Genomic DNA, 15,093 nt, shown 5'->3' with positions numbered 1-15,093 from the left:
CTGTGGGCAACTCCATCACAGAAGCTCTTCCTGCTCCACTGCAAGACCCACTGCAGTTGGAGAGACTTTCAAGTTATGCTTTGCACCAGCCAGTCCATGGGCTGGTTATGCCTAGGTGGACAAATTCCTACTGCCAATAGGGCTGTTGGGTGCATTCTTGCAGATGGTTCTTCCACGCCAGGTCTTGCCAGGCACCATAACTCCTTTATTTGTGAAGCTGAAAAGTTGTGGCCTGGCCAAGGCAAACATTTCAAACGCTAGCTGCTGAGCGCTCAAGCCACATGTTGCTTGTTTTATCTTTGTCACTAAGGCTGCAGAGCTCTTACACAAGTGGTACAACCTCATCACACCCCTCAATCATTCACAATTCAAATCTTCTCTGCACTTCATCTGCAATCATTTTCGCGATGGCCAGGGAGGAGGTGGCAGCAGGAGAAGGGGCATTTCGGATGTGAAGAATTCTGCTTCCAATATCTCCACTGCCTCCATCAAATACAAAGTCATCTACCAGATTTCCATCACTGTCCAATGCTTGAGCTCTCACTCCGGATGGACCCCTGTGAAATAAAGGAAGAGCTCACCATCAGAAGATGTTTTCTGAAGTCAGAAAATCAATTTTGTTCTGCTCTTGTGAAGGGATAGAACGGGGAGGGACTGTGGAGTCTAAGCCTAGCCAGGCTTTTGGGAGAGCACAGGGAAGTTTTAATGCTTGTGAGTCAGAGTGGGAGAAGTCTCACAGTCGTTACAGTAAAACAAGGGCAAGTAGCCAAGCAGAGGATCTTCTGTGTCTTTCCTGGTTGTGAAGTTACTCTCTTCCCTACAGACATAAACATGCCTTCTTTCATAATAGAAACCCTTTGTTCAGAAACTGCAAGCCTTGTCATACATGAATTTCATGCCAGTGGCCTACTGCCCGAGCTGGATAACTCCCTTTTACCATGCTCAAGCTTTTCTTACTTTGGATTTTCTCCCTGCAAATATTTGTACAGTTAAACACACCTAAATCTTGTCTCCCAAGTCTCTTCAGTTCCTGAACTAAGCCCTTTTGAATTCGTTTCTCTTTCAACACAGTAAGAAGCTGAAAACAATTAGTATGGCCAGCAGGACCAGGGCAGGGATTGTGGCCCTGTACTCAGAACTGGTGAAGCCACCCCCTCAATACTGCAATCATTTTTTTGGGCCCTCAATCGGAGGACATTGAGGTGCTGGACAGTGTCCAGAGAAGGGCAACAAAGCTGGCAAAGGGTCTGGAGAACATGTCTGGTGAGGAGCAGCTGAGGGAACTGGGGTTATTCAGCCTGGAGAAAAGGAGGCTGAAGGGGGACCTTCTGGCTCTCTACAACTCCCTGAAAGGAGGCTGGAGCCAGCTGAGGGTTGGTCTGTTCTCCCAAGTAACAAATGATAGGATGAGAGGAAATGGCCTCAAGTTGCACAAGGGAAGGTTCAGGTTGGATATTAGAGGAAACTTCTTCACCATAAAGGTTCTCAAACACTGGGACAAGGAAGGTGGTTGAATCCCCATTCTCAGACACATTTAAAATACAGACAGATGTGGTGCTGAAGGACATGTTTAGAACCAGCCTTGACAGAGTTAAGAGAATGGTTCGACTCACTGATCTTAAAGGTCTTTTCCAACCAACATGATTCTATGGTTCTGAAGAGGTTTAGAAGTCCACTTGTCAGCCAGTTTAGATAAGACCTTTACAAGCAGATTGCTTTTGTGATGCAAACTTTAAAAAGTTTGAGAAACATTAAATGCCTGGAATAGAGTTTTTGGAATGTTAGGCACAATTTCTACCCTGAAAGGATTGTCAAGGCCTGGACCAGGCTGCCCAGGGCAGTGGTGGAGTCCCCATCCCTGGAAGTGTTCAAAAAATATGTGGACATGGTGCTGAGAGACATAGTTTAGTGGTGAATCTGGCAGTGCTGGGTTAATGGTTGGTCTCGATGACATTAAAGGTCTCTTCCAATCCAAATGATTCTAAATAAGAGATGTAACAAGCCTCTGGGTGTTGCTCACAAGAAAAGTTTTCTTTACCTGACTACATCATTGACGGTGACCTCGGGGATGAACTTCTGAAGTTCCTTCACCTGTGCGCTAAGGAAACACGCTCTGTAAATTTCGCTCAGGCCGTAGGACAAGTTCTTCAGCACAAGCTTCCACAACCCACTGCAGAGAGAAAAAATAACTGCAGAGAGAACAGATCCTGTGTGATAAATGCAGCTGCGCCAAACTAAGTAGGCAGCAAGTTCAACTACATCGCAAAAGTTCCCATTCTCAACATCAGTAATTCAATCATTGCTTTCTACTTGAGAAATATATAGTCCCTGCTTCAGCAACCTCCTGCTAGAGCAGGGTCACCCACAGCAGGTGCCCAGGATCTCAACGTCCAGGTGGGTTTGGAATCTCTTCAGAGAAGCAGACTCCACAACCTTACCAGGCAGCCTGCTCCAGGGCTCTGGCACCCTCACAGCAAGGGAGTATCTCGTTATCTTCAGATGGAACCTCCTGGGTTATATTTTATGCCTGTTGCCCCTTGTCCTGTCATCAGGCACCACTGGGAAGAGTCTGACCCCATCCTCTTGTCCCGCCCCCCGCCCCTTTAGCTCTTGAACATTGAGAAGATCCCCTTTCAGGCTGCCCGAGGTCTCTCAGCCTGTCCTCCTCACACAGATTCTACAGTCCTCTTGTCACCTTTGTACTCTCCGCTGGACTCTCTCCAGTAATTCCTTGTCTCTCTTGAACTGGAATGCCCAGAACTGGACTAAATCCTGCAGAAGTGGCCTCACCACAGCAAAGCAGATGGAGAGGAGAATCTCCCAGAACATGCTGTCCACACTTTTCTTAATTTTAATCACACCACCTAGCTGGATTAAAATATTACACTGCCTTGGATCAAAACCAAACCTGGAAGAGCTCCACTAGTAGTAACATGGCTCCCCAGTACCTTCTGTGGAGCAACCACATTCTCAGACCAGCTGAGACATGTCTTGGTAGTTTATGAAAATGCAAATATGAGCTCATATGAAGTCAAGTGACTTGGAAAAGTGCATCATTATCAGTTTGCCTGGCTTGAAACACACCAAAAATCTGTCAGAAATAGGTTTTTGAACAAGAACTATTTTCCATGGAAGACGAAAAGACAAAATGGTACCTGTACATTGCAGCATCTAGAAAGTCTCCAGCACTGAAGTGAAACCACTTGTAACCCTCTCGCTTGAAGGCCAGTACTGCATTAGGGCCCAGCCAAATGCTGCCATCCATTCTGGGGGTGAAATGGAATCCCAGAAAGGGGAATCGAGGATTGGGAACCTAGAGTGGGACACAACAGTTATTCAGACGAGACCAGCAAAACAGTCAGGCAACTATTCACGGTCCAGAAACTCATCCGGGAGACAGTGAACATTTGTAAGGGAGGAAGGAAGGACAAACATCTACAGTTTGTCATGTGAGGAAGTGTCCAGGTTTGGGTTCTGGTCAGTGCTGTGACTTCCCAGCTGTGTATCTGCTCACTGAGGCACTTTCTGAAGATCAGGACAGGTCTACACAGCCAGGAGCTGCTTCTAGCAGGGAGAATGCTGATGGGGCCAGGGCTGAGCTGCAGAAAGACTCTGCCTGAGACTTGCTCCTCTGTGCAACAAGGGACTGCCACAGTTTGTGCCCCACCTTGGTGGGGAAGGAAGGCAGAGGAAGGGAGGAACGGATGGCACAGGTGACCCTCAACTGCCCAACAAGGGATTCCATCCCATGGATGGCATCTTCAGGAGCAAGCTGAAGGATCCCCAGGGTCAAGCCTCTTCTTCCCTGGCCACTGTCCCAGGAGGACTCTGTCCCTCCTGCCTTCCATCCCAATCTGTGTGTTCCAGGTCCAGAATTCAGCTCCTGAATCCAGTTCCCATCTGCTGCTGAGTCCAGTCTGGGACTTGCCCAGTGCCCTCTCCCAGCATAAGTGATGCCAATGGTGTCATCATTGCCATCAGGGATTGGATTTGCCCTTGGTTTGTGTCTCTGTGTCTATATTCCACGGGACTGTTCTGTCCACCCCAGCTTGTTTCCCAACCCCATCAGTCTCCTTTCCTCCTTGTCTCTTCTCTTTGGGAAAGGAAAGGGGTTCATGAAAAGCCTCTGGCACTCCTCTGGTGGCCTGCCCAGCTCTGACCCTTGAAAATTTTGTAGGGATATGAGACATTTTCAGGGAGTGTTTGGGTCTGATTTGAATGATCATGAGCTGATTCTGACAACCACCCTGTGGGAGGTTCCAGCCCAAGACCTGATCCTTGATAGAGAGTGAATAAACCAAACCAAAACACAGCAAAGGAGTTGGTCTTCCAATAATGGAAGTAACTAGTTTTAAGTGAACAAATGAAAAATGAAGTAAATTTGCCATTTCCAATCACTAATCACATTTGCCATTTACAATCACAGTTCTAAGGTTAAATTCAAGTAATTTAACCTTAGAACTGACTCCTGCACTGTTTTTTTGGCTTGTTAATTGTGCAGTTATAGCCTGTAACTAATTAAAACAACAACAGAACAGGGCCTGCATTTAGGGAAAAGCAAAACAAATGAGAAAAAAAACCCAAACACGTTTTCTCAGGATATAAACAACCCACAACAAAACCAACAACAGAGTAGTGCTGCTCACCAGTAATAATTATATTGCAATAAAATAATCTAGAAAACAGCAGGAAAAGCTCCCTGTTCCCTTTGTGGCTCACACTGACAGGCAGTTAGCAAGCCTGAGTCATGCTAACAACAAGTATCTGCAGTTTCTTTTTTGTTTGGGAGTGAAAGACAGCATAATTTTGTGTGAAGACCGAGGCAGAGCTAAGCTCTCTTCTCAGTGAGAGGGCATCTTCTCAATAATTATCAATATCTAAAGGGCAGGGGGTAAGAGGATGAGGCCAGACTCTGCATTGTTCCCAGTGACAAAACAAGGAGCAACAGGCACAAAATGGAACCGAGGAGGTTCCACATGAACAGGAGGAGAAATGTCTTCGCTGTTAACGGTGGCAGAGCCCTGCAACAGGCTGCCCATAAAGGTTGTGGAGTCTCCATCTCTGGAGACATTCAAAACCTGCCTAGACATGTTCCTGTGTGACCTTCTTTAGGTGATCCTGCCTTGGTAGGGGAATTGGACTTGATCTCCAGATGTCCCTTCCAACCCCTACCATTCTCTGATTAAAAATTGTTCCAAGATGTATTCATTTTCTGTATCCAGTGCAGTATGGGGGCTTTTTTCTGTTAAAAAGATGCATTTAAGACTCTCAAAGCTTAGTGCAACCACTCCACAAACTACATTTGTGGTAACATATCACTAAGAGTTGTGCAATTTTCTGCCCTTGTCAACTCATTTGGCCATAAGAACAAAAAAATCTTTCAAAGGGTAGAAGTGATCCTCACACAGCCATGAAAGGCTGGAAGGTACATTCCTACCCCAGCCAGTTCCTTCCTCCCATCCCATGACAAGATCCTGAATCATTCTGAGGTGAGGTCAGACAAACACCCACTGCTCAGGGATCCAGCATTTCCCTAGGGCCACCTGCCTCAGTGTTTAGCAGGCAAATCCAATTTCACATTCCAAAAGGTGGCGTTTCAATGGACTGCACGAGGTAACCAAAATGCTGCCCTAGGAATTACCAGTTCTTGCTTGCTGGAGAATCATAGGATCACAAAATAGTTTAGGTTGGGAGGGACATCTAAAGGTCAGCTAGTCCATGCCCCTTGCACTCTGCAGGGACATCTGCAACTAGAGCAGGTTGCTCAGAGCCCCAAACAACCTGACCTGGAATGGTTCCAGGAATGGGGCCTCTACCACCTCTCTAGGCAGCCTCTACTACCTCTCTGCTACCCTTGGTGTAAAAAGTGTAAAATCTTTCTTCCTTCTCTCTAGTTCAAACCTTCTATCACCACTTTTTCTGTCACAACAGGCCCTCTTCAAAAATCTGTCCCTAGCTTTCTGATTGGCCTTTTTAAGGATCACCAGCAGGTCTCCCTGGAGACTTCTCTTCTCCGGCATGAACAACCCCACCTCTCTCAGCCCACCCTCACAGCAGAGGGCTTCCAGCCTTCACATCATCTTTCATGGCCTTCTCTGGCCCTGCTCCGACAGGTCCATGTCTCTCCTGTGCTGAGGCCTCCACAGCAGCCCCAGCACTGCAGGTGGGGTCTCAGCAGAGTGGAACAGAGGGGCAGAATCCACCCTCCACCTGCTGCCCACACTGCTATGGATCTGTCCAGGGCATGGTTGGATCTGGGCTGTGAGTGCATGGTGCTGGCTCATGTCCAGCTTTTCATCCAGCAGCACTCCCAAATTCTTCTCTTCAGGGTTGCTCTCCAGCCTTTCATCACCCAGCCCATGCTGATACTGGAGACTGCCCTGGCCCATTGGCAGGGCCTTACACTTGGCCTTGTTGAACCTCATGAGGTTCACGCTGGCCCACTTACCAAGCTTGTCCAGGTTCCTCTGGACAGATCCCATCCCTCCACTGTGTCAACTGCATCACACAACCCAGTGTCATCTGCAAACTTGCTGAGAGTGCACTTGATCCTGCCATATCATTGATGAAGATATTAAACAGCACTGATCTCAGTATGGACCCCTGAGGGACACCACCTGTCACTGACTTCCATCTGGACACTTAGTTATTGACCACTACCCTCTGGATGCAACGTTATCACTTTGTCTGGAACTGCTTCTCTTCATCACACTGTCTGCATTAGATGGTAGAGAGCTTGTCCTTTTTCTCCCATGTCTATTTTTTTGTCATACCAAGTAAAGCTAATTCAAAGATGAGGCAAATATCTAAATCCCAGCTTTGGGTATTAGCAGAAAAGATTAAACCCTCCATCTAAGTAAATCCATTGTTGTCCCTTGTTGACTTCTGAATCCTTCCTACAGATTTATTTTATGCCATACAGGAGCCAGGCTTCCCAGGGGACAAGGTGAAAGATAAACCAGAGAGTACGTACTGGGTAAATATTTCCTTTAACCATGTAGGACTTCTCTGGTTTCAGCACCAAATAATCCCCACGAAAGGGGACGATACGAGGTTCAGGGCTGCAGCCACTGATCTCAGACAGGCGGTCTGAGTAAAGTCCTGCACAGGTCACAATGTGCCTGCAGTAGATTTCCTCACCCTGTGGAAATAAAACCAAACAAAATACACTACATTCTACACATAACTGAAAAAACACCCATCACCTACAGGCCCTGGAATAAATGAGTCAAGCCCAGAAAGAAAAGGAGGAAAAACATTTTAGGAGGCAGAAACATTTGTTTCATTTAATTCTTTATAATATTCTGGCCTCTATGGATGAGTCCAGAGAGTGGTAAGGAATGGAGTTAAAACCACCTGGCAACTGGTCACAAGTGGGGTTCCCCAGGGCTCAGTATTGGGGCCTGTTCTCTTTAGTATCTTATGCCTTAATGTAGCAGTCTTAGGAGCTGCTCAGCCTGGAGAAAAGAAGGCTCTGGGAAGACCTTATAGTAGCTTTTCAGTACCTGAAGAGGGCCTACAAGAAAGCTGGGGAGGGACTTTTTACAAGGCCTTGTTGTGATAAAGACGAGAAGGAAGTTTGATGAGGTCAGATTTAGACTGGATACTGAAATTCTTTACAGTGAGGGTGGTTAGACATTGGAACAGGTTGCCCAGGGAGGTCATGGATGCCCCCTCCATGGCGGTGTTCAAGGCCAGGATGGATGAGGCCTTGAGCAACCTGGTCTAGTGGAAGGTGTCCCTGCCCATGGTGGTGGGGGTTAGAACTAGATGATCTTGAAGGTCCCTTTCAACCCAAACCATTCTATGAATGTATGACTCTATGACACTGATGTTAATGAGACCTGATTAAACCACCAGGACTCAACAAAAAATAGTAAGAAAAGGAGAACTAGGTTCCTCTTAAGCGATGAAATCTCCAGCCTAGTTCTTACCTTGGAGTTCCTAACAACAACTGGGTATTTTAGTCCTGTAACAGAATTAGACAAGAGAAGGAATTAATAGAACACTGATAGAAGCAGCAGCTTGTCACTACAAAGGATTCTTCCACTGGAGTATCTTCCTCTGCAAGCTATGGAGTAACTGCTGTTGGACATGGTGTCCCTCTGCATGGCAGGGCAGTTGGAACTAGATGATCTTTAAGGTCCTTTCCAAACCAAACCATTCTGTGATTCTATGATAACTATGAAATGTTTCAGCTGAAGGATGACCGGCCTGCAAAAACAATCCAGTGAGCTTGTTCATTACTCTCAATAACATAGTTTTGCCTTTTGTCTCATCCCTATGAGAGAGAAAGGTTCAGAAGTATCATTTCAGTTAAAGCCAGTGTGTCTGGAGCAAAATCTTTGGCAGGACTGTAGTTAATGATGCTTTTCTTGGAGGTCTTTTCCTATCTTATTGATGCTATGAAATGAAGGGCAAAACCCTGCCTTACCATCATCACTTTCTGAAGGACTTTCTTTAGCCATCTCCATGTTTGTAACTTCAAAATCAGTTAAGATGGTCCCATGTGCTTCCTGGAAGTCTTCAGCATAGGACTGGGCTACTTGTTTGTAATCCACAATGCCGGTGTATGGAGAATCAAGGGCCATCAGACCCTGCAACAGGATTAAGACACAGAAGAAAAATTTCTTTCATGAAAAGGTGGTCAGAACTGCAACAGGCTGCCCAAGAAAGTAGTAAAGTCTCCACCCCTGCAGGTGTCTAAAACATGTGCAGATGTGGTGCTGAGGCACATGGTTTAATGGCCATGGTGGTGATAATGGTTGGACTTGACTGTCCTAGAAGTCTTTTCCAATTTTAATGATTCTATGATATGTACGTAATGGCAAATGTAGAGTACGTTTATTTTTAATGACAATTCTACTTCTTCTGGGAAAGAATAAATATTTTGAACTCTTTCGAACTTGTCACTGAAGCAGATTACCTCAAGGCCAGAGACCTCTTTAAGGTAGTTTAGCAAATAATGTCACCTGAGAACAAAGATCTTATACATCAAATAAACCCAAACAAATCCCTTACCCTGCAGAAAGGTTCTTTCTCTTGTATCTCTTTTGGTCCAATCAGTTTCAGGCCTCTGACATTGTTCTGCAGCCCCCTTTCATACAGAGCTTTGAGTCTTGGAATTTCATCGTGCTCAACCGCTACAATTAGCTTCAGCGAAAGATAACAAGGCACAGCAGTGAGGGAGACATCCAAAGCCAGGTTTGGCATCAAGCCCAAGCTAACAATCAAGCAACAGTGTGTGAGTGAACAGTAAATTGTAATTCCAGAGGGCAAAAAATGTGGTTTGTGTCATTAGCTGCACAAGATTCTATAAATATGATATATCTATCTTATTGTTATGTATCTGTTTTATTACTGAGAAAGCACTAACAAACTAAGGACAGCCAAGAACAAATGTTAAACTACAGTTAAGTTACTATCAATGGATAGTATTGCTGAAAAAAGTGCCATAAGAGTACAAATCTAAACATGAAAGAAGAGAGTATGAGTCTCAAGAGCCACTGGGATGCTTCAAAAAAATCCCTAAACTTAACCCAAGATGTACATATCTCAAACAATCTTGATAAGAGAGCCTGGACATGTTCTGACATGGTGTCTAAAGAGAATTGTGCCAGCTTCACTTCATTTAACCCTGTAGCTAGTTCACAAATATCACAGGAGCTTTATCCAGGCTGTGAATTATCCATTCCAGCTTTGCCCAGACCATTCCACTTGCAGGTCCATCTCAGGTCTGGTGACAGAGGTATCTTTGCATTGAGAAGGCACCAAGTTCTCCAAGACTGAGGTTACTTTGTGTAAAACAAGATAAAGCCTCACCATCATCTTCCCTGGAATATACACTGCTGGGGAAGGTGATGTGGAAGTGCACAAATCCAGTGTCAGCAAAGGAACAACAGTGCTTCTGGGCCAGTGATAGTCTTGCCCAAGCTCAGATTGGCTCCTACAGAGCAAGTGGCCAAGAAGACCAAGAGCATCCTGGCCTGGATCAGCAATAGTGTGGCCAGCAGGACCAGGGCAGGGATTGTCCCACTGTACTCAGAACTGGTGAGGCCACACCTCGAATACTGGGTTCAGTTTTGGGCCCCTCACTCCAAGACTTGTAAGGCCAGAAGCTTGTCCAGAGAAATGCTACAAAGCTGATGTAGGGTAAGAAGAACAGGTCTGGTGAGGAACAACTGAGGAAACTGGGATTGTTGAGCCTGGATCAAAGGAGGCTGAGAAGACACCTTCTCATTCTCTACAACTCCTGAAAGGATGTTGGAGTGAGGTGGGGGTTGGTCTCTTCTCTCTAGTAACAAGTTATACGACAAGAGGAAATGGCCTCAAGTTGTGCCAGGGTAGCTTTAGCTTGGACGTTAGGAACAACTTATTCACTGAAAGGGTTGTTAAGCCCTGGAACAGGCTGCCCAGGGAATTGGTGGAGTCACCATCCCTTATAAAATATGTGTGGATGTGTTGCTGCAAGACATGGTTTAGTGGTGACCTGGCAGTTTTAGGTTAACAGTTGGACTTAATGATCTTAAAGGTCTTTTCCAACCTAAATGATTGTCTGATTCCATGAATCTAAGCTTGCTGCCTTGGTACTTTGGGTTGAGAGGATGCTTGTAACATCAGGTATGTATTGCTGCACAAATCCACAGTGCCATCTTGTGACCATCTCTGCAGTGAAAGAAGCACAAAACTAACACACCACTGAGCACAGCCAGGCCGCAATAACCACCACCCTGCACTGGTGCAGAGCCCACCAACACTGCCACGTGCAGGGATCTCTGCTCTGCACTCAGAGCTGCAGGACATCCACTCTCAGTTCCCAGTGGGTGCTGAGTGAAGGGGCCTTGAATTGAGCCCAGATTATGTCAGACAGGGTCTGCATTGCACTTCCAAGAGAAAAGCTCATGCTGTCCAAGATGTTGATGAGCAACCTGGAAAGGGGCAATGAGGGTCATGAGAAAATTTAAAGTGGCTTAAGGAGGTTCAGACCAGAGCTGACTATGCATATCTGCAGAAGAACCTTCTGAGGGAACCAGCAATTAGCAAAAAGGCAGATGACATTCAATACAGATAAATGTGAAATGGTGATGGTAAAAAAAACAGTCCGAGCCTCATGTACGAAGTCATACAATCACTTTGGTTGAAAAAGACCTTTAAGTATCAAGTCCAACCATACATAATTCTACCAAGTAAGGTGCAAAGCTATGTCCCACAGCACCACATCTACATGGCTTTTAAATCCCTCCAGTAATGTGGATTGAACCACCTCCCTGGGTACCCGGTTCCAGGCCTTGAGAACCCTTTCAGGGAAGAAGTTTCTTCTAATATACAACCTAAACTTGCCCTGGTGCAACTTGAGGCCATTTCCTCTTGTTCTATCATTTGTTTGTGGGAGACCAACCCCCACCTGGCTCCAACCTCCTTTTAGGACTTTAGAGAATGAGGTGGTCTCCCCTCGACTACCTTTTCTCCAGACACAAGAAGCTCCCTCAGCTGCTCCCACAAGACCTATTCTCCAGACCCTTCACCAGCCTTGTTACCGTTTTCTGAGCCTCCTCCAGCACATCAGTGTCCTTCTTGGAGTGAGGGCAATGGCATTCTAGAAAGATGGAATCCAACTTCAAAGTTATCACTCAGAACCAAGATCTTGAGGTTAAGACAGACAATCCAATGGAAATAACAGTTCAATGCCTAGTGACAGCAGAAAAGCCCTAAACTGAGTGTTAGGAATGAGTAGGAGAAGGATCCATGACAATACAGACAACTCCACCTTTTCACTGCAAAGACCCACCTCGAATTCTATGTGCATTTGTGGTCCTCATCTTGTATCAAGGATGCATTAAACAATTCAGACAAAGAAGACAGGGTGGAGAGAATCATGAAAAAGCTTCTCTAAGAGGAACGTCTGAGCAGACAGAGGCTTACCAGCTGGAAGGGACAGCTGTGGGAGAGGAGGGGATATAAAGCTCTGAGCGGCTTGGAGAGTGTGAGCACAGACCAGCTGCGCCCTACCTCTTCTAGCACGAAGGCTAGGGGCCATCAGATGGAGCTTGTAGGACTCAGCTTCAAAATGATGGATAGGGTTGTTGATCTCACCAAAATACGGTCTGATGCAAAAGCTTTTAATTGGAAAACACTTAGAAATCCATTGAGAGATGCCACAGGCAAAACAGATCAGGCTCAGAAAGTAACAGGGAAATAACTGAAAGCCAGGAGAACTAATAATTTGCTTTTCTGTTGTCCTTCCTTCCTGGCTCTCTGTTTGCAGACACTTCCAGAAAAGGGATACAGGGTTTGGGTAGACCTCAAGCTGCATCAGTATAGCCACTCTTCTGCCGCCAGGTTGTGTTAGCTGGATGTTACACAGTATAAATACAGGTAGCTGGGTCCCATCTGGAGCTGTTTCAGAGTCACTGTGTCTTTTCAGAGCCTGTACATACCAAGAAGCATGTCATGAACATAAGGAGAGCCTTTGTGATCCCTGAAGCTACACAAGTGTATCTCCATGGGGCTTGGCTTCTACCACTACCTGGGACATTTCAGCTCAATCCCAAGATAAGGAGAATTATAATTTAGGCCCAGAAAAGCAAGTGATTTGAATTGATGAAAAAAAAAAAAAAACAAAAAACAAAAAGGCACATTCATCCTGAAGGTACCAAGTGTTGCAGAAGCTCATCTCTTGGGAGAAAGATCACAACCAGGTCTGTGCTATACATTGGAACATACATGGTACATCCTCAGTTTCCAGCAGTAAAGAAAGAACACCGAGCAGCTCTATACCTTCCCACACTGTCTGTAGGGTATTCCCTTCTGGTCACAGTACTCGTAGCAGAGGGCTGCACCCTGCACACACAGCTTAGCTTTCAGAGATCCAGGCGTGTAGTAGATTCCGCTGTGAATCACACCACTGTTATGTCCACTCTGGTGATGAGCTAAAGAGACAGAAAAATACGCTATTAAAATATACATTCCCAGCATTGGCTCATACCATAATGTGTGCAATTTGAAGGCCTGTTCTACATCAGTGCTAGTAGAGATGCTCAAATAAAGGAATTGCAGAGCAAACACAATCCCTCCCTTGGTCTGAAAAGGCTACAAAAATACTGGCACAGCAAAACTAAGTTAATCATAAACCATCACAGCTTGTAGTGTGTTGAATTGACAAGAAAAAAACAATCACAAGAGCTACATCTGCAGGCCAATCAATTCCAATTCCAACTGCATTAAGTTGATATTTCCTCCTTGTAACTAAGTAAAATAGTGATGAAAAATACCACAAACATTTTTACTTTAGTAGTTTGGGCAGGTTTTCCCTTTAAAACATTGACTCCCAAAGGTGATTTTGGATTTGCACTCACCCAACTGTTAAAGATTTCATGTACACCCTGTCTGGGGGATAAAAAGCCCCTTCACACCTTCAGAACAACATATGGCCTGGGTGATGGAACTACTTAAAGTGAGAGAATGGGCTCACAGGTCTTGAATTAGCCACTGACATAGAACAATAGAATCATTTTGGTTGGTAAAAGATCCGAGTCCAACCATTACCTAACTCTACCAAGGCTAGTGCTAAACCATGTCCCTCAGCAGCATATCTCTGCAGCTTTTAAACACTTCCAGGGATGGGAACTCATCCACCTCCCTGGGCAGCCTGGTTCAGTGTTCTGAGAACCCTTTCACAGAATCAGAGAATGTTAGGGGTTGGAAGGTACCTCAAAAGATCATCTAGTCCAGCCAGAGCAGGATCACCTAGAGCAGGTGACACAGGAATACGTTCAGGTGGGATTTGAAAGTCTCCAGAGGGGTCACAACCTCCCTGGGCAGTCCATTCCAGTGTTTTGTCACACTCAACAGTGATATTTTTCCTTATGTTCATGTGGAACCTCCTATGCTCCAGCTTGCACATGTTGCCATTGAACATCACTAAGAAGTCTCTGTCCTCCTGACACTCACCCTTCACATATTCATAAGGAGGTCACCCTTCAGTCTCCTCTAAGCTCAAGAGACCCAGTTCCTTCAGCCTTTCCTTGTAAGAGAAATGTTCCACTCCCTTAATCATCTTTGTGAAGAAGTTTTCCTGTGGTTCAACCTAAACCTCCCCAGGTGAAAAACTTGATGGTTTTTCACCCTTGTCCTATCACTTGTTCCTTGGGAGAAATGACCAACTGCAACCTGACTCCAACCTCCTTTCAGGGAGTTGTAGAGAGCAAGAAGGTCTTCCCTCAGCCTCCGTTTCTCCAGGCTGATGAAGCCCAGCTCCCTTAGCTACTCCTCACCAGACTTGTTCTCCAGACTCTTTACCACTTTTGTTTCCCTTCTCTGGACATGCTTCAGCACCTCAATGTCTTTCTAAGAGGGACCTAAAACTGATCCCAGTATCTGAGGTGCAGCCTCACCAGTACTGAGTCCAGAGGGACAATCACTGCCCTGGTCCTGCCTGCCACACTATTGCTGATTCAGGCCAGGATGCTGTTGGTCTTTTTGGCCACCTGGGCACACTGCTGCCTCATGCTCAGGGCAGATGCTCTTCCACTGCTCCTCCTCCACTCAAGTACTGAGCTTCCCTTTACATATGGCCGTGAAATACGGTTTTTGGTGAGAGTGTGCTTCAGTGGAGATCTCAGACCGACTGACATCAGGTAACCCCACACGGCTCAGGAAACCACACCGACACCATACCTAGCTCCTTCTCCTTCTCCACGACAGCGAAGGCGAGAGAGGGGTGCCGCCGGACGAGCTCCCGGGCTGAGGCCAGTCCTACGATTCCCGCGCCCACCACCGCCACATCGAAAGTGCTGCACGGAGACAGACATGGGCTGTAAGCTCACCCCGGCCCCCAAGGCCGCCCTCCTGCCGAGAGCGAAGCGCTGAGGGGCGGAGGCAGTGGCCTGTGCGGCCAGGCCGGGGGGGAGGAGAAGGAGGAGGAGGAGGAGGCAGCGGCGGGGCTCAGCCATGGCCGCTTCCTGCTCCCTCCCCGCGGCCTCACCTGCGCTGGCGGCGTTGGACCCGCCACAGCGCCACGGCCCCGCTGCCACCCGCCCTCTGCCGCAGCGCCGCCGCCGCCATCTTGGGGGCGGGCATAGACCGGGTCCGGCT

General features: G+C 46.5%; 1 protein-coding gene across 1 annotated transcript; it reads right to left on the bottom strand.

The window, feature by feature from the left end:
* Positions 1-331: 331 nt before the first annotated feature.
* Positions 332-15,078, bottom strand: L2HGDH (L-2-hydroxyglutarate dehydrogenase). Its single transcript, XM_054400687.1, has 10 exons — positions 14,984-15,078; positions 14,677-14,792; positions 12,778-12,929; positions 9,022-9,153; positions 8,435-8,597; positions 7,935-7,969; positions 6,974-7,141; positions 3,156-3,313; positions 2,039-2,170; positions 332-557 (listed from the first exon to the last, which is right to left on the bottom strand). Exons 1-10 carry the CDS (start codon positions 15,076-15,078, stop codon positions 362-364), a joined length of 1,347 nt encoding a protein of 448 aa, XP_054256662.1. The 3' UTR covers positions 332-361.
* Positions 15,079-15,093: the final 15 nt, after the last annotated feature.

This window comes from Indicator indicator, chromosome 4 (genome assembly GCF_027791375.1).
Source record: "Indicator indicator isolate 239-I01 chromosome 4, UM_Iind_1.1, whole genome shotgun sequence".
NCBI lineage: Eukaryota > Metazoa > Chordata > Aves > Piciformes > Indicatoridae > Indicator > Indicator indicator.
The sequence above is the reverse complement of the archived record's forward strand: the minus strand, read 5'-3'. Positions and strand labels throughout refer to the sequence as shown.